The sequence below is a fragment of the Wyeomyia smithii genome, chromosome 2, assembly GCF_029784165.1.
Source record: "Wyeomyia smithii strain HCP4-BCI-WySm-NY-G18 chromosome 2, ASM2978416v1, whole genome shotgun sequence".
Classification (NCBI taxonomy): domain Eukaryota; kingdom Metazoa; phylum Arthropoda; class Insecta; order Diptera; family Culicidae; genus Wyeomyia; species Wyeomyia smithii.
The window spans coordinates 62,671,381-62,692,322 of NC_073695.1; the positions used below are offsets into that span (position 1 = coordinate 62,671,381).

At 39.8% G+C, this 20,942-nt stretch overlaps 1 protein-coding gene across 5 annotated transcripts in view; it reads right to left on the reverse strand.

Annotated features, from left to right (window-relative positions):
- Nucleotides 1-20,942, reverse strand: part of LOC129721214 (uncharacterized) — a 246,426-nt gene that overhangs the window by 59,319 nt on the left and 166,165 nt on the right. For all 5 annotated transcript variants that reach the window (XM_055673513.1, XM_055673512.1, XM_055673516.1 and 2 more), the window contains one exon: nt 51-553. In XM_055673513.1, coding sequence (XP_055529488.1) covers nt 51-553 — 503 coding nt within the window. The remainder of the gene's footprint in view (nt 1-50; nt 554-20,942) is intronic.

The following is a 20,942-nucleotide window of genomic DNA, read 5'->3' on the forward strand; positions in this document are numbered from 1 at the left end:
TTTTTTTTACAGTGTACGGATGTCTACGATTTCTGAACCGGATCACCTACCTGGTTTCATTATTCTGCTCCTTTGCCATTGCGCTCACCCGCGGCAGCATCCGCACGAAAGGTAAATCTTGTCGTGTAGTGGCTTCTGGGCAGCGTAGGGGTAATATCTTCATTGCCAGAGCGGCGATAGTATCCTTATCGCGACGAGCCGGAACCATGGCTTTCCACTTCTTGTAGCACAGCAGCAGGCGTACGTACTCCATCAGACCGAGGGGCCCGGACGTGGAGAGACGAAACTGGTTGGTAGTTAGGATTTGCTCGAACACTGGATACATTAGAGCTACGGCACTACTGCCAGCCAGCAGATCTGTCTTGAGCAGCGTCAGCGTGACAAACTCGCTGTCGCCGTCGAAAATGATGTACAGGTTGCTCACGATCTGGTTGCATTCGGCCAGCAGCATTACCGGGTCGCGCTCCCCGGTCAGGACCGTACATTTATGTCGGATGTAATCAACCATAACATCCATCACTGTCAGATGATATCTGCGCGTCTCGGGAGAAAGCTGTTGAAGTGAAAGAAAAAAAAAAAATATGAAGGCAAATTAGCAAACACAGAGACTGAGGATTATGAGTGATAACGAGAAACAAATGGAATGTCTAAATGTCTCACATACTGATAGCGTCAGAGTAAGTTAAAATAAAATGAAAGATGCAATGCGGAGATGCAACTAAATGTTTCATTTCTCTTTAATTTAATACTTTTGGAAGAGCAAACATATTGCGGAATTTAACGGGTTTGAGCGCTCGATTTCGACAGCAATTAAAATTTTTTCTATCTGTACCTGTCCATACTGTCATGGCTTTCCTCTGATCTTTACGCTCACGGCTGTAAATCATATCACGACACACACAGCAGGTACAGTAATACAAAACTTTGAACATTCTATATGCAGAAATTTGGAACCGGTGCAACCTACTACTGTTTCTGAGGCCAGACAATGTCATACATCAGACGAAATTGAAAAGTAATATACAGCTATCATCAAACATATCCATAATAAATGCCATGCACACTCCAAATGCAGTGATGTGACAACCGCTGCCGCAGGAGATTTATTTCAAACTCTTGGAACGATAGTTCGCCTCCGAGTCTCTATAGCAACCGTGTGTTAGAGTTATTTATGGCAAGGAGGCATTTTCATTTACCGTGCTGGATCGAAATCCGTACACTTAAGCACATGATAATCTTCAACGGTCAATATAAAATCAAGAAATTACATATTGCTTTAAACTGACATGTTAACTTATAGGTCTACTTATATTTTATCACTATTTTCAAGCGGAATGATTTAAACTACTCTGAAACTCGAAAAAATCATGTTTGAATAGAACATGTTTTGAATCGAAATCCGTACGCAGTTTTTCGTCTGAATCGAAATCCGTACACTTTTGAATCGAAATCCGCACGCACGCGATATAGACTGGATTAAAGACCGTACAGCAGTGAATCAAAATCCGTATAGATATAGAAGTACGTAAATGAATTTTGTTTTTCAATTTATCTTTAAATTTATGAATAAATATATTATATTTATTTATTATTTGTTTATTTGAGCAGGTAGAGTAAGAATTACTTCTTATAAAATTCTACACTAAACAAAAAAAATTGTGGCGGTCAATTGGTTCCTAAAGAAATAGTGCAGCTTTCTGTGCAAAACATGTTTTTAAAAAATGTTTATCGTTGTCCTTCAAATTTTGAATGAAGAATAAAAAACTACTCGAAATGCCCTAAATTTCGAGCAATTTTTTATTTTTCGTCTAAAAATCGAAGGAAAACGATAAACTGTTTTTGAAAATCAAGTTTTGCTTAGAAAATGCGGCTTTCTTTTAATGATATTTAAGAACTGGAATAGCCTTAGGTCTCAATTGAATGATTCGACATAAAAAACATAAAATTTTTCTCAACTACCAGCTGCAAGACGCCTTCTTCCAGGCCCAGATTTAAGGAGGGGGCAAATGCCCCGGGCCCCCCGATTGCTATACCCCACTTCATGATCCAAATCTTCCTCTCCAGCAGTGGAGGTTGGTGGAACTCCTTCTGATTGAGATTCGTAGCCATAAGTTACGGCTCTTTTATCGTAGTCACCAGAACGCTGGAACCTCTCGAAGCTTCCCGGTACGACTTTCCCTCGCGCACTTCTGTCACAGCTCTTTCGGGATTGTTTGCCGTATATTTATGCTTGTTTTCTTCCATAAAATGCTGAAAACAAGGATGAAAGTTCAACAAAATATGCATAATACACACGCTGTACGGATTTAGATTCAAGCGATTAACAAGGATCAAAATCCGTACGGCACAGTTTTTGATGAATAAATACAATTTGCACTATTTACCAGACAATACACAGTTCGAAAATGACAAAGACTTACCTTTTCAATCGATTTCAAAAAGATTCACAGAGTAAAACACTTAAATCCCACTTGAAAAACGTTTTTATCTGAAGAACGTTTCCTTAGTGAAATCACTAACGATGCGACGAAATGACAACTGAAACCGATACACGATTGATTTTTTATTTTTAAATTTTTTTATTTCATGGCCTACTGGCGCATAGTTCAATTTAACAGCAAGCCAATAGTTCAACGGACATGTACATGTAACTTTTATATGAGTTTTCATTTTTGTAATGCTTAAAACTAAAGAAAAACATCAAGGTGTACGGATTTCGATACTGTACGGGTTTCGATCCACCACGGTACTTTAGATTGCAATTTGAATAAGTTATAAATGTTCAATTATTGAAACAAAACGTCAAAATTCATCACACGTTGTTCGGAATAAATGCATATTCGAACGGCACACAAGTGTGAGGGTAAAGTGGCAAACAGCACACAATTCATTGTGTGAAAAATGGATGAATAACACAGCAAATAGCGCCTCCCGTGGTTTCGATTTGCACTGCAACTGCAGAACGTTTTTCACACGAAAGACAAACATTTATTTTCTCCTGCTGTTAATGTGCCATCGGACTACATTCTCATTGGCGAGGCGAATGCTAGGTAGTACAATTCACCAGTTTTTAAAGGAGTGTCAACAAATCGACTAAACGTTCGGTGTATCTTGCGACTCAGAATTAAATGCCATTTAAAATCGATTTTCAACTTGTGTACAAAAACATTGACACCGCAGAATAAGGAACAGTTTCGAATGTATCCAGAGCCGGGTTTACGATTGTGAGGGGCCGGAAGCCAGCTGGTCTGCTGGCCTAACAAACCAGTCATCGTAGGTTCGAGTCTCGGCTCGGAAGAGACTGTTAGTGTGAGTAGAATCGTAGCGCTAGTCCCACAATTGTCCCGTACACTAAACAGTTGGCTGCGAAGTTTGTGTATGGTCAAACAGAACGTCGAGTTTCGAATCGAAATGTAGCACCAAGGCTTTGTTTTTAATAGTTTGTACTCGTAAGAAATTCAAAAGAAATTTATTCGATGAATTGCAATAAGATATGGGACTATTGGGAATCCCTAGTAATTCATGAGACCAACCTTCTGTGCAAGTTTGATAGTTGTCGACAGCAGCAAAAAAAACAAAAACAAGTTTTGATTTGAGCTGCTACAGATCTAATTTCTTACAGTGCTTCCGTGAGATTTTTCTCTAGAGTATAAAGTTTATTCACTGGTATTTGCACCTTTGTATTTCAAGTGAACCTATAAGCAGCTGTATCAAGTAAAGATACGGTAAAAATTGTATAATTTGCTTGAATATTCAATGCTTCCTGCTACATTACAACTCCGGGCGATTTGCTCCACCTCCAGTCGGGCTGATATGTTCATCGCTTTAGCGTTTACTTCTGAGACTTCAAGCGCTGTTTTACTTCGCGTGCTGAGCTGTAGTAGAGGTATATGACGCTACCCAACTAACACACGTTGGTATAGAATAGTTGACGTTACCTATTCCATGACATCAATATCACCAGAAAAGCGCAAAACATGAAGGCTAGTAGAACAAGTACCGATAACTGCATGAAAGCAAGCCAACTTGATATAATTTAGTGGCAAAATACATCTCGAGTACTAATACGGCAATGCGCAAATCTGTTGCTATGACAACTGTTAACCAGCGCATGCGCAAATGTGTTGTGTCTGCGCAGTGCAACTAGATCGGCAATTTCTTTTATCAGTGGCAGTTTTAATTGATAATAAAATGATGACAAAAATTAATATTCAATCATTCAAAAAGAGTTGTTCCTTTCGCTTGAATATTGAAATTGTTTTCGCATAGTTTCAACGTTATCTGAATATGAAATCTAACAAAACTAGAAAACATTCCGCGTCGAACACTCGACAGAAACGGACGTGCAAATTGGTCGTTCTTTTACAATCCGCTCCGTGTGTACGAATAGCCAAACAAAAGGGTGTAATATTCTTTCGAGTTCAAGGCCATCAGTTGACAGTCGAGTCCGTGTCGCTGTGCTGAGTGATCTCACACCGGCTCACTGCTGGTGGCTGTATTGGTGCTGCTGTACTGGTGCTGCTGGCTGCTTCGAACGATCGGACAACCACTGCTGGAAGGAAGAAGTAAAGAGGTACGTGTTCTTGTCGGCGCTAGTGCGCTAGTGCGCTACATTTAGCGCGATGGATATAGATCCCTCGCCTCCCGTGCCACCATCCCCGAACCCCCCTGACCCTGACCCTTCTGTTACCCCCTCCCCTGTTCATTCACCAGTCCCCCCTCGCCCCAGGCTTTACCCGGACGGATCTCAACAGGGCAGCTATACTGTTTATTTTCGTCCAAAGGCAGGAGTGAATTCAAAGCGATTAAACATACTGCAAATTTCTAAAGACCTAACGAAGGGGTACAAGGCCGTGACCGAAATTTCCAAGGTCCTACCTAACAAGCTCCGTGTCGTGGTCAGTGATCTTGCACACGCCAATGCTATCGCTTGCTCTGAGCTCTTCACACGCGAGTATCGCGTTTACATACCCGCACGAGACGTGGAAATCGACGGTGTCATAACCGATTCGAGTCTGTCTGTCGAGTGTATCCTTAAAAGCGCAACCGGTTGCTTCAAAAATACCGAAACACAGGCGAAGATTTTGGATTGTAAGCAATTGCGGTCCATGTCTCTCGTCTGCGGTAAAAAAGTTTACACTCCGTCAGACTCGTTTCGCGTTACGTTTGCCGGATCTGCACTCCCTAGCCACGTCTCGATCGACCGGGTTCGTCTGCCTGTGCGATTGTATGTACCCCGTGTTATGAATTGCACCAATTGCAAGCAGTTAGGCCACACAGCCGCCTACTGCTGCAATAAGGCACGATGTAGCAAGTGTGGGGAGACTCATGCGGAAGATTCTTGCAGTGTTAATGCTGAAAAATGTATTCACTGTGGGGAAAACCAGCATGAGCTCTCCACATGCCCGGTGTACATGCAGCGCAGAGATAAAATCAAGCGGTCACTTAAGGAGCGACCGTGACCACTTCTACCATAACATCGAACCCCTTTGATCTGTTGCCCTCTGATGAAACCGATTCTGACGATTCATCAGCGGGAACATCTTATGCCAATCCTGGGGAGTCTAGGAAGAGGAAAAATGTTTCTTCTCCTAAACTTCCCCGTAAAGATCCTAAGATTTTCCAAAGTGTAATGAAAAGTACGAACAAACCAAACAGTGCTGCGGAAAAACCGAAGCAAACTCCTCCTGGGCTTGCAAATTTAAAGTCCCAGAAGGAGTTCCCAGCACTGCCAGGAACATCTAAAACCCCAGTTGTTCCTTTTGCACATTCAGTTGATGAAACAAACTCTGGATTAGTGAAATTTTCTGACATTGTGGACTGGATTTTTGAAAATTTCAATGTACCCGATCCAATTAAAATTTTTCTTACAGCATTCCTCCCAACAGTTAGATCATTTTTGAAGCAGTTGACTCCTCAATGGCCCCTCCTTGCAGCGATTGTATCCTTCGATGCCTAATTCAACTGCGTATATGAAGGATTCTATCTCTGCCTTACAGTGGAATTGTAGAAGTATTTTACCAAAAATTGATTCGTTTAAAGTTTTGATAAATAAAAACAAATGCGATGCATTTTCCCTTTGTGAAACTTGGCTTACTTCAAATATTGATCTCAACTTCCATGATTTTAATATTATTCGCCTTGATCGAGACACCCCATATGGAGGAGTACTTTTAGGGATTAAAAAGTGATATTCTTTCTATCGTATTAACCTCCCCTCGATTCCAGGCATCGAAGTTGTCGCATGTCAAATGACAATACAAGGTAAAGAACTTTGTATTGCCTCAATATATATTCCTCCCAGAGCACAGGTTGGGCAACGGCTGCTCTTTGATTTAATAGAACTTCTTCCCTCGCCACGTTTGATTTTGGGAGACTTCAACTCTCATGGTGTGGCTTGGGGCTCCCCTTACAATGATAACCGCTCCTCTTTAATCTATAACCTTTGCGATGACTTCGACATGACTATTTTAAACAACGGTGAAATGACACGTATCCCGAAACCTCCAGCGCGCCCAAGCGCTTTGGATCTATCCTTATGTTCGACGTCGCTACGGTTGGATTGCACATGGAAGGTAATCCTCGATCCTCACGGTAGCGACCATTTGCCTATTCTTATTTCAATTAATAACGGGTCAACTCGCATGCGACCAATTAACATTCCGTATGACCTCACACGGAATGTCGATTGGAAGTTATACGAGGAAATGATTTCAAAAGCGGTCGAGTCGATTCAACATCATCCACCACTTGAAGAATACAATCTCCTCGCGGGCTTGATTCTCGACGCCGCGTTGCAAGCCCAAACGAAGAAATATCCCGGCGTAACGATCAAAGAACGGCCTCCCACTCCGTGGTGGGACCAAGAGTGCTCCGATGTCTACACGCAAAGATCCGACGCGTTTTTGGCCTATAAGAAGAAAGGTATACCTGGCGACTATATACGGTATTCGGAGCTTAATACCAAGCTTAAAAGCTTGGCTAAAGCAAAGAAACGCGGATATTGGCGTCGGTTCGTTAACGAGACGTCGAGGGAGACATCGATGAGCACTCTTTGGAACACAGCCCGAAGAATGCGGAATCGCGTAACGGTCAACGAAAGCGAGGAGTCTTCAAGTAGGTGGATATTTGATTTTGCCAGGAAAGTATGTCCGGACTCTGTTCCTGAGCAAAACATTGTTCGCGATGCGTCTCCGGGCCACGACGCGATAGAATCACCTTTTACGATGGCAGAATTTTCAGTTGCCCTCCTGTCCTGTAACAAAAACGCGCCTGGGTTAGATAGAATCAAATTCAACTTGTTGAAGAATCTACCCGGCAATGCCAAGAGGCGCTTGTTGAACTTGTTCAATTAGTTCCTGGTGCAAAACATTGTACCGCAGGATTGGAGGCAAGTGAAGGTGATCGCCATCCAAAAACCAGGGAAACCAGCTTCTGATCACAACTCTTATAGGCCGATTGCAATGCTATCCTGTATCCGGAAATTGATGGAAAAAATGATACTCCGTCGTTTAGACCACTGGGTCGAATCAAATGGTCTACTATCAGAAACGCAATTTGGCTTCCGCCGTGCCAAAGGGACGAATGATTGTCTTGCGTTGCTTTCAACAGATATTCAGCTGGCGTATGCTCGCAAAGAACAAATGGCGTCTGCGTTCTTGGACATTAAGGGGGCTTTTGATTCCGTTTCTATTGACATTCTTTCGGGTAAACTTCACCGACAAGGATTTTCTCCAATTTTGAACAATTTTTTGCACAATTTGTTGTCCGAAAAGCACATGCATTTTACGCACGGCGATTTGGCAACTTTTCGCATTAGCTACATGGGTGTTCCCCAGGGCTCATGTTTAAGCCCCCTTCTTTACAACTTTTATGTAAATGACATCGACGAATGTCTGGCAAATTCATGCACGATAAGACAACTTGCAGACGACAGTGTAATCTCTGTTACAGGAGCCAAAGCTGCCGATTTGCAAGGACCATTGCAAGATACCTTGGACAATTTGTCTGCTTGGGCTTTACAGCTAGGTATCGAATTCTCTCCGGAGAAGACTGAGATAGTAGTTTTTTCTAGGAAGCATGAACCTGCTCAGCTTCAAACACAATTAATGGGTAAAACGATTTCTCAGGTTTTGGTACACAAATATCTTGGTGTCTGGTTCGACTCTAAAGGCACCTGGGGTTGTCACGTGAGGTATCTGATGAAAAAATGTCAACAAAGAGTGAATTTTCTTCGTACAATAACCGGACAATGGTGGGGAGCCCACCCAGGAGACCTTATAAGGCTTTACCAAACAACGATACTGTCTGTTATCGAGTACAGGTGTTTCTGCTTCCGCTCCGCAGCAAACACACATTTGATCAAACTGCAGCGAATACAATATCGTTGTTTGCGTATCGCCTTGGGTTGCATGCAATCGACCCATACGATGAGTTTGGAGATCTTAGCTGGAGTACTACCATTGAAAAACCGCTTCTGGAGCCTGTCTTCTCGTATTCTTATCAAATGTGAGGTCTTGAACCGTCCCGTGATTGAAAATTTTGAAAGGTTAATCGAACTTAATTCTCAAACCCGTTTTATGACATTGTATTTCAATCACATGTCCCAAAATATTAACCCTTCTTCGAATATTCCAAATCGTGTCGACTTATCAAATACTTCTGATTCTACTGTGTTTTTTGATACATCCATGGTAGAAGAAACTCGTGGAATCCCGGATCATTTACGCGTGCAGCAGATCCCTAAATTTTTTTCCAATAAATATCGAAACATCAACTGCGACAATATGTACTACACTGACGGATCACTTCTTGATGGGTCCACTGGCTTCGGTATCTTCAATAACAATTTTACCGTCTCCCATAAGCTCGATAATCCTGCTTCTGTTTACGTCGCAGAATTAGCTGCAATTCAGTACACCCTAGGGATTATCGAAAAAATGCCCACGGAGCATTATTTCATCTTTACGGACAGTCTCAGTTCCATTGAGGCTCTCCGATCGATGAAAGATGTTAAGCACTCTCCGTATTTCCTGGGGAAAATACGGGAACATCTGAGTGCTTTATCCGAAAAATCTACTCAGATTACCTTAGCGTGGGTCCCTTCTCACTGCTCTATACCGGGTAATGAGAAAGCGGACTCTTTGGCTAAGGTGGGCGCAACAAACGGTGATATTTATGAAAGACCAATTGCCTTTAATGAATTTTTCGCATTTGTACGTCAGAATACGATCATCAGTTGGCAAAATTCTTGGACCAAGGGGGAACTGGGAAGGTGGTTACATTCCATAATCCCCAAGGTATCGACGAACCCGTGGTTCAAGTTGGATGTAGGTCGGGATTTCATTTGCGTGATGTCCCGGCTTATGTCCAATCACTATAGATTTGACGCGCATCTCCGTCGTGTTGGGCTCAGGGAGAGTGGTATCTGTGCCTGTGGTGAAGGTTATCACGACATAGAGCACGTTGTTTGGTCATGCCCTGTACACCGTGACGCCAGGTCTAGATTAATAGCTTCCCTGCAGGCCGAAGGTAGGCAGCCGGCTGTTCCTGTTCGTGATGTCTTGGCGAGCCGTGACCTATCCTACATGTCCCTTATATACGTTTTCCTGAAATCCATCCACGCCCCAGTTTAGTCCTATCCCCTTCCGCCTACATCCAACCAAACGACAAGAACACGTTAAGACCCCGGATCCGGAAACAGCAATCAGACCCGCACGATACTCTCAAGGCCCGTTGGAAACAACCCAATATGCCAGTCCGTAATATCTTGGCCCAGCAGCGGAACAAATTTAATATGCTGCTTACCCATGGCAATGAAAACCATCAAACAGCAAACCTGTGCTTTTAATGCAAAATATTCTAGCTTTAAGTTAGATTTAGTTTCAGCTCGTAGTCGGCAGCGAGGATAAAGAATTTGCTTTTAGTTATTAAGATACTTTAGAAAGTAAGCTACCAGATATAATTGGCGCCGTTAAACATTGAATTGTATTTGTGCCGTGTCAAATAAACTATAGATGAAGAAAAAAAAAACTAGAAAACGTTGTTAGATAAACAATAACAAAAATCTGAAGAGATATTGGTTACACTGCAAGCGTTTTGTTTATCTTTTGATGGCGCGTCAAAACCGCTTCGATCAAATATAGAAATCGTTCATATAATTTAAATAATAATTTGATCAAGTAATTTTGAGTTAGGTGTTGAATGCTTCGACTACTGTACGAAGGAAAAGCATTCTACAGGTACGTAGTTTTTTTATTAGATTGTGTAATGTCTTACGGAAAGACCAAGTGATAGTGATTGTCATTCTTGAGCTCATGTTATTAAAAACATCTCCAAAACCAGAAAAAAGAGCTTGTTTTCGAAATGCGGTTGTATTACTGATGAAAAACAACTTAAAACACAATATAATAACACAAGTTTTCAATTGCGCTTGTAGTACACTTATATGACTACTTTAGTTGTTACTTATTTTCTAACATGTTTTGTGTGTTACTTGGGTAATGCATGGGGTATATTATGGAGTAGTGAGGGGCGAAAGTACGCACTTAATTGTTTTTGCAACAGAACTATTGCGAAAAACTATCATAAAACTCGGTTTTTCACAAGCGCTACATCAGAACACAAAGATAGATAGTAAAACATTGGTAGTTGATAACTTCTCCGACTTTATATTTATTTTTGAATTTTCAGACAACACGTTGACTGACCCATAATTGTGGAGGGGCTGATATATACTAAAGTCGCTTTTTACGCGGGGGATAAGTGCTGCGTAAAAGGAAGAGTAAAGAAATTCCGGAATCCGCGTAAGAAAAAATTCTGCGTAAATTCCAGAATCCGCGTAAAAAACGCGTAAATTTCGGAATCCGCGTAAAAAGCGACTCTAGTGTATTCTGCTTGTGATTTGCGTTTTTGTTAATTTTTCGGATTTTGCATGCAAGGACTCTGCCAATTTTTATTTTCATTAGGTGTCTTAGGGGTCATCCACAAATTACGTAAAGGTTTAGAGGGAGAGGGAGGTATCGAAAGTTCTTACAAATGCTTACGAAGGGAGCAAGGTGGATTCCAGGAATTCTTACGTAAGATTCAAAAATTAAAAAAAAAAAAACAAAAAACTTTTGAAACTGCGAGAAAAAATTAAATCAGCTGAAATATTTCTAGCTGAGATTCTAAAAGTTGAAAAATAAAGGAAATCCGTTGGAAACTGACTGAGTTTTAAGCAATTGAAAGCGGAAAATTTTCGAGACGCTCTCGATGTTTTCGATTTTTCAATTTGTATGTTGCCGTGAGACGTAATTCTACGTCAATAAGTGTTAAAAACAGGAGTCAGTAAACGAAAAAAGTCATTTTTTTCTATCTATCTATCAACTCTCTAGTGCCTAGTGCTTCTAAAAACTTCTAAAAAGTTTCAATAAGAACTTAAAAAATGTTTATACAGCTTCATAGTGATTTTTTCGAAGTCTGTCTAAAAACTAATTTGGGCCTTAGAGGGCTAAGATGTATTTTATTAAAATTCATTAAAAATAGTTGATTAGGAATTTTATGCTAAAAAATTAGTATATTTCAATGGGGGACTATCGAACAACCTGACGATTCTTCTATCTTTTTGTTTAGTGTTTTATAAACTGACTGCAGTAAGCATTTTATAGTTTTGCCGACTTTTATAGATATTTTAATAAAATAGTATTTTAAACTTTTTTTTCTAGCGCAATCTGTTTCAAGGCGCAAGCCGGGAAATCACTCAAACGTCTCTCTCAGAAATATATGAAAATTAACTGTCGACATTAATAAATTTTTCAGCATCAAATTCAAATTAATCCATCTATTGGAAGAAATAATAATGCTCAGAAATTCTCTCTACGAGGAGTTGGTTAAACCTATGTTCATGCGGCGTACGATTCAGTGAAACTCAGGCTTCGGAAAAAGACTGCGGTGTGACACTATACCGACGACGTTCTTTCTTTCTACTCCAACAGCCTCATGAATAATGTATTCATGAGTGCTCACATACAGCTGAAGCTTACGTAGGCAGGCTAAAGCTTACAGTTGCACACGACAGCTCATTCTTGAGCATGTATTTTGTTCGTTCAGACATGACAGCCTAGTTTTGTTCATTTTGAGGCTGTTCTGTTGGTTTGGCCTGCGCTGTTGACAATCTGTTGTCTATCGTCTGCGTCTGCCATCGATGATATTGGACTCACACTCTTTCGTTTCTACTTTTTCTTAGACCGATGCAATGAAAGCAAACTGTTTCATATATTTCCCCATTGTTGATATTATTCCTCCACCTGAGAAAACAAGTGTTTCGCACTACCTCGCTTGTATTATAGCATCGGCCTTACTCTCGTGAATCGTAATCACCTGACAACCCGCTCGGATTTGTGCCGAAGGATTTCGCGCTGTAAAGGCGATTGCATGTGTGTGCTGTCGTCAGTCGCTGTAAGACTGTTTACCGAACGTATGGGGAGCAGGGAGAGCTGTGCAATACAATGAGAGCCGAATTAGTTTAAAATTTACTGTCACGGAAGGACAGTCATTTTCAGGAGCCTGGGAAACGCAACCAGTTGTGGCAGCTTGTGCTTGAACATGGTTTCCTAACAAAACTGATTAAACCGATACGTGGAACTCTCGATGGTTTCACATTAAACGTTAGGACAGTGGGCGAAATTTCAGACAATCCCAACACTTGGGATTAGCTATCTGGGATCAGGAATTATCTTTGCAAAGTTCAGCTAGATCAAAAGTAAGGTTGCGAAGCCAGCTTAGGTTTTCAAGTCAAAAATTCTGCACGAAATTGACGTTTTACAGGACACTGATCCTCCCTGTGACGCTCTATAAACAAGAATCATGGATGTGGAAGTAGGCCGTTCGGCGAGCGATTGGAGTCTTCGAGCATGGAATTTGCTTGGTGGCAAACTAGAAAACGACTGGCCGACTAAAGGAAAGCTGTTCACTAGAGGTTAAGACGAAACGGTGTTGACAAATTTTAAGCATGGATTACACTGGTAAACACAGGTTATGCCCTATAGCTTAGACTAAAAAAATGAAAGTCAGGAATAAAAAGCTATAATCATTTTTTTCGTTTTTGTCGACCAGTGTTATCATGATGGTTTCTTTTTCAAAAGTTTATGTTTTACGTCGATTAATCCGAGGGGAACTACCCACGTTCATCCCTTCTGTAGGTTTTTGGTGATTTTCATGATCTTGTTTGATTGTCTGTGCAACAACCAATATAAAAGTTTTGAATATTACTTGGAGAAGTGCAATTTTAAGGCACATATTCGCATTTTTTATGAATAAATGTTTTTAAAAAATTTGAGACCAGTATGTCAGTGTTTAAGAAACTTGTAGAACTACCTTGGATGGACCACTTCCTCTAGTGGACTATCCTGACGCAAACCTGTTTATTATCTTGATATAGGGTCACGTTCTTTAGTGGCTCACCGGTCTGATTAACTCAATTTAAGCGAAAATTCGAGGGATTTCCAAAAAACTTCCATGGGGAAACATCTTTGCCAGCCAATTCGCATCAGAATCACGAAACATCTACCTTAGTTCAAAATCATGATTTTTTCTCCACACAAGCACATTAGCAATGAATAATTGCTGTCGCATTTAACCACAGGCTGATTTAGTTCTTATTTAAATTAAATCCACTGGCTTGTGCCATGACTCTGTAAATCTAACTTTGGTCCAAGGCCAAAACGTTTATTGCAATCAGAGAAATTCCAACAATTTATCTACGCGTGCATAAGTTACACTTTCAATTGGTTTCGTGCTGAACTGCCGTATCAGAAGATTGTGAGCATTGAGGTTAAATCTGGCTGAAACAGTGTATGCTGAGCCAACCGGCCTGGTAGGAAGAATCATGACCGGCTAACGTCGGCTAAAGCTATTACGAGCCAATGTTTTGGTTTAATTTATGTCGTCGTAAAAGTGAAATAAATGCAAATTTTGAAGCTCATTTATTTATCCATGTCTCGCCACAACTGAATTCTTTCATTTTATCTAATTAGCTGCTGATTTTTAATTTGAATAATCTAATCAATGTTATTTTAATTACCAATGAATATTTCACTTTAGACAAGTATTTCTTTAGTTTTTGGCGAGTGTGTCAAAAAAGTTTGAGATGAACCAACAGAAAAGTTCCCCCTCAATAGGCGTTACCTATGGTAGCATGATAGTATCATATTTGCAATCTTGCAAATCTGCATATGAAACCTAATAGCGACAAATTGTTTCAAACTTCTCCCAGATCCTATCACATGCAGCACTCGGTTATTTTCAAACAAAGAGGCATGTTAGTGACACATCATGCACAGAAATGTTTTAGTCACTCTGTTTGGGTAAGTTTTCACCTCATGCGGTGACATACTGTCAGGGTGTTCTACTGCACTACGTCTATATACCTATTTGCCGTGCCTGGTAGTGAATGAAAATGATGAGGAAACACGCAAGGCTGACATTTTAGTTTTTTTACTACCAGTGCACTAATATTGAGGTTGCAGAAGCATAAAAGTTAGTCATGATGACAAACGCATACGTTATCGCGAAACATTGTAGTGGATTTGAAATGTGAGAAAACTAGTAGAAAAATAACTCGAAATTATTAAAAACTTTGATTGCATTTGTCACTAACATTCAACGTAAGGTTACCGGTTTATGGCACTTGACCTACGATTAGAACTTATAACAGACGTCGTTAAGTGTTCGTTTGTCATGCACTTTAGCCAGTTTGAAATCGTTTTCAATTTGGTTGAATGAACACAGGCATAGTATTTTCCAATATTTTCAAATTAAGAAAGTCGCTTCTATATTATGTACTATATTATGCAAGGATGAGAAGAACTATTAAACTGATTCATACGTGTAGACATGTATTTTTTTTTTGGATCCTTTTGCTCTATGCGGGTTGTATCAAAAGTTACGATACCTGCTACTTTCTTGGCATAGACGCCTATAAAATCGCCTAGAAAATCTCGCATTAAATGAGTACTTTTTCTTGGATCCGTTTGGTCTATGCGGGTCCGATATTAAATCAAAATTTACGATGCCTGATGTGAATATCACATCACCGATTTCTCATCATCTGATTTCCTGGTTGAAAGGTGAGTTTTAGTACACTCTAATTGATGCAATTCGATACTAGCTGCATTTGTTTTGCATTTGCATTTAGAAAATGTACGTGCAATATGACTGTTAGCAAAAGCGGTAATCAAAGTAGAGGAACTACCAGCTAAGCAAATGTGTATGTGGCAGTGTATGTACACATAACCTCGTTTGTTTGTGTAATACTTTTTTCAGAGATGGCTGAATCCTTTTTTTGTAAAATTCTATTAATTTTAATAACGTTTTTTTCCCCATTTTTTACGACACTGTTCCAATTGGAAACAAAAGATGAAGTATTAAATAATTACGTACTCCAGATTACCGATATGAAACCAAATTTTGATACGCTGGGCGTCGGAGAATTATACTGAAAAAGTTGAGCTAAACATTTTTTAGAGACAAATCAATCGGTTGATTTATAGTTATCCCAGGATTTCAATCGCCGTTTGCGGTTGGAGTGAGTAAGTTAAGTAATAGTTTAAAAACTGGTGAAATTTGTTTGAAGTTTTTAAATGTTTTCCCGATAACCTTCTATGTTTTCTAAAGTAACCTTATTTTCTAGCATAAGTTCTCCTCCTCTTCGTTGAAATGTGTGGATGTAAAATATTGCTCTTGATACCAGTAGGCAGCAAACACGTGCTGCATATGCATTTAACTCCAAGTTTTGCTTGAATTGATACAGCCTTAAAGAAAAAAAACATCAAAGATAGCCATTTTCACAACAACGAACTTTTATGAACACAATGCAGGAAAGAGCACTGTGATTCATGGTGCAAAGAAAACACATTAACTTACACATCTCTGATTGATTGAGCACTGATTTCATCTGCTCAATTCACGACGGAGTAAAAAATTCAAAATCCAATTGTGGTTCCAAGCGAGTCCTTTATAGAATTAAATTGCTCTCGGGTCTGTAGAATGTCCTTTGTTTTGCTTAAATAGTGCAACTAACATAGTTTAACTACTAGTAAACATTTATAGGGTAATCGCTCCATTATTCATCTCAACAGGTAGCTGCACCTATATTCATCATATTTCTCTCGTTTGTCCAATTTATCGTCAAATTTCTACAAATGTTTGAAAGTAAATCTATTTGCTTCTTGATTTTGTCAAGTGGTTGAAAGTTGTACGTTGAAAATATGGTAAAATTTGACGATAAATTGACCCAAAAGGGGTGATGAGATGCCGACCGAAGAGCAAGGTGTATTTTCACTTGCACTACGCAAGAATCAAAGGACTCCGCGCGCGTGATTCATTTACACTACACCTGACAAGCAGCTGCTCACTCCTATTCATTCTGCACGGGAAAAATGAGCTCTAATCAGCCACTCTAGTTTTACAGCTTTTCACAGCCTTTTGCAAACGACCGCAGCTTTTCTTTACCAGTTCTCACAACCCGTGACTTGTCAACCGTCTCTTCCGGGTCAGAAGACTAGTTTTTTTTGGTTAAATATTGGAGGAATCTTATTCAAGAAGGCTTGGTCTTGTGATCGCCATGAGATGGCTGAAAAACAATGGGTTTGTATGGCAAAATCTCACCCTCACTAGCACAATCTTACCGCGGCTTACGAAAGTCATAAATAAGCATGTCATGTCTTGTTCCTTTGATCCAGGATACCACAAACTGGAACATAGGTTTGTATTCCTCGAATCCTGAGAGTATCCAAAAATAACGATCTGGCGCCACGGAGTTCAGCACTACCAAAACCGCGTGCTCATTGTAATGAGGGTTCAATCCACAAACGCAATGATTACTATCCGTGAGCTCAATTCGCACTTGATGTGCGTCTAACCCGTGGTGGAAGGACGAGTTCTACTAGTTTAAAGACGTACTCTGACGAGAAAATTGCAAAAACCCATTGTAGGCAATTGGTCTATCATAAATATTACCGTTTGTTGCGCCCACCTAAGGCTAATGACATACTGAGGCGTCAAATGAAGCGAAGCAAAAAGCGTCGCAAAAGCGTCAGAGCTACTTCTTCGAACGTCTATATGAAACGCTCAAACCGGTCATACTGGAGCGGCAAAGACGCGTCGATAGAGGCGGCGAAACAGAACGAGTAGTGTTTTGACGCGCGTATATGTACGCGGTAATACCATATTCAGACTAAATCTTTTATCGCCAGGTGCCCTATATTTGCTTTGTTTTGGTTTGGTAATTGAAAAAAGCAAATAAAATACATTTTCGTTTAGAAAATGTCAAAATGTTTAGAAGAGGGTTGTGCAGTAAATCCATGTTCAGACTAAACCTGATATCGCCAGGTACTTAATATTTGCTTTATTTTGGTTTTAAAACTTAAAAAAAAAGTAGGATAGAAAATACTATCGGGAAAAATTTTCAGGTCGTCAAGAAAATAGCACTGATATTTTTGATTGATATTGTTGAGTTTTGATTTGAATGGCCAGAAATCTAGCATGCTGAACTTCTTTGGTCGCGAAAATGCAAGCCGCTGAGTAACTAACTGTGCTCACATGGGTTATTCACATCCTAACAGATATTATAAACTAGTTGAACGTTGCTCGGGGTCAACGGGTTTAAAATTTAGAATATATTTTTTTTTACAACGTCTGTAGCGCAACTCACTTCAGTAATATTATTTTATTTCATTAAAAAATCTCTATGTTTACTAAAAACGTAATTTACCGTGCTTGAAGAAGCAAAAAAATCTTCATTGGACGAATTCATATTTCCTTCAAACAAAACCGCTACTGGAATCTAGGAATATGACAACACAACGCATTTGCGACGCTCGCTCCAGTATGTCATAGGAAGCTTCACCCAACGCTTCTGTTTATTCCGCTTCTCACACGCTCAACGTTTCGCTTCATTTGACGCCTCAGTATGTCAGTAGCCTAAGCCAAAGTGTTCTCCTTCTTATTGCCCGAAATGGAACAATGAAAAGGGATCTACACTAAGGTAATTTGATAAGATTTTTCAGATAAAACATCCGATGTTTCCGTACGGAAAGTGCTTTGCAATTTTCATCGACGAAGAGCCTGAATAGAACTGAGACTGTCCGTAAAGATGAAATAATGGTCCGTGGGCATTTTTTGCGGCGTAAAATCTCTGTAATACTTTTATTTTGTAGTCATTATCGCACAAAAATCAACTACTCAACATGTGTGATTGAACCATTCTTTTTCAATATGAAAGAGACAAAGCGTAGATTATTAGTTTTCCCGTTTGGTTTCATTCATCTACACGGTGCACCCGCCGTGTACTCGAGAAATAACACGCGCGCACCACCAAACTAATGCGTGTTCACGGCGTGCGAAGAAAATTCTATTTGCGCGAATCGAGTAGTCTGCTCCTCGTGCGAGTCGACGGGTACACCTGGTGCAGAGAAATATCAAGTCTGAATATAGGTACTGAGATGAATATAGGAGCGGTTACCCTATTATAGTGTTTCGTGTTGACTGTGGTAAAAGAGATTTTAAACTATTTCCTTCTTTCTTGTTCGCCTGCAAAAACTGATCAAATATCAGCAATGCCGTCAACGCGAATATTAAAAAGCAGATTACATTGCCTCATGGTTAGCACAGTAGCTGCAGAGCAAGAAATGACACTGCACACTTGTGAGCAGAGCAAATCCACCCAATCGGCACAAATTGTTAATCTGATTTCACTCTGATCGGATCTTGCTATCTCCGTTCAAGTAGGTATATATAATAGCGAACCTAGGATCAGTGCTGCGAAACGGCACAGTAGGACATTGAGCACGAAACAGGATTCCCCAACGGACGATTGCGATATTTTCATCAGCAAACTTGATCGCTCTATTATAATATTTCATCAGGGGAAAATGATAGAAGAGATGGGAATCTCTCCATTCACATTTCAGTATCCGATTAGGGGAAATTACCTTCCGAGTATTTTATTTGGCCAAAACACCGTCTCCAGCATGGGCATCAGCGGTTCAATCGTTTCATAATTTTTTTCCAATATTATCAAGTAATATTTAAAAAAAATGATACGTTAGGTTCCAATTTTGTTGGCCCAGAATCGGTCTCTGGGGTCAAATTGAAAAGAAGCAGATTTGAAAACCTGGGAATAACAGAACATTCGTCTTTTGGAAAAGGCACTACAAAGCCCCAATAGAAGTAAATTCTGGGGTTCCTTAAGGTTTTAACCTGGGCCCTCTTCTCTTTATATAATACGTGAATGACGTTTTCTTCCTTCTTAAATCAATACATGTGCTTGTATATGCTGACGAAGCTCTTTATAGAAATAATCAATGAAGCAGACTTCGAATAATTCCAGAATGAAATTAATGTATTCTACACTTGGTGCAAAAACAGTAAGGCCGATGAAAGAATGAAAGAGAGATGGTGCGAAGCACGTTTTTTCTTCCGTGGGGAATAATATCAACAATGGAAACGGTTTGCTTTGTATTTGCCACCGGCCTTTGTAAAGGGAGAAACGAAAAAATGCGAGTCGATGACAGCCGCAGCCGATCAGCAGACTGTCACACTGAGCAAACTAGGCTGTCATGTCCGAAAGAACAAAATACATGCGCAAGAATGAGCTGTCGTACGAAACACAAGACAGTTTCTTTGCCTTGTGTAAGCTGTAGCTGTATGTGAGCTCTCATGAACAGCTCATGCATGAGGCTGTTAGAATGAAAAGAGAGAAAAGTCGTCAGTATAGTGTCGCTCTCCAGTCATTCTCCTAAGCTTGCATGTAACACATGAAGAACGCATTGAATCTGTCCAAAAACAATTTCTTTTGTACGCGCTTCGTAAGCTAAATTGGAAAGCATTTCCCTTACCATCATATGAAGCACGCTGCATGCTTATAGACATACAAGCACTTAAAGAACGCCGCGAACTTTCAATGCTTTATTTTATTAAGACACTATTTCTCAACGCGTGCAGTCTCCTAAATTATTATCGCAGTTGAATTTTTATGCACCCAGTCGTCAATTAAGAAATCGTAAAATATTTTCGGAAAACTCCCACAGAACTAACTACTCAAAAAATGGCCCAATAAATCACATGATGCGTCACTACAATCAGCACTGCGAAAACATCGACATCACTATGGGCAGAAATCAATTCAAAGCATTTTGAGGTTTGACTAAAGATGAGGTACCCCACAAAAGACCGAAACAATGGTCGCAGTAGTCCAAATTTTACAAAAAGTCTTCTATTGACAAAATATTCAGTAGTTTTGAAGTCCCTTTAGTGCAGAATTTCCATAAACTCTTCTAACTCTCGATGCGCTTCAGTCACCGTTTTCTTTGAATGAAATGAGGAAAATGAACACCTTCCGCAAATGACGTTTTTTTCGTACAAGATCAAACATTTTCACACAACTAAAAGTATATGACGCCACTATAAAATCTCACTAATGAGACAAATCACGCGAAATGACCGATGGTCGAATATCGACCATTTTTGATTTGAATGAAACTTTGCACACGTATTTGGCTTAGCAAACTGAGCATTTTTCACAGGTGGAGAGATTTTTTACACCCATGAGTTACATTCTAAAAGGGCGTATGCCTTTTGGCATAGGTTTTATTCGAAGCATTGTAGCCCAGAAACCGTTGGTTGTATGGAAAAACTGTCTGAGGATGAGTTGTAGGGAATTAAAAATGCACCATAAAAAATATACACTGTACAAAAAAAAATTAAAAATAAACATTAAATTTCAATTTAAAAAAAAATAGTTGAATTTTTTTTATTTTTTGTTTTAAAGAAACTTGACGTTAATACGCAACTTTTAAAAAAAAGTCCAGGATGGAGAAATGAAAAATATTATTTTTATGGTAGATTAATTTTTCTATAAAAATTCTAATTCAAGCAATTTTCAAAATATTTGTATTCTGATG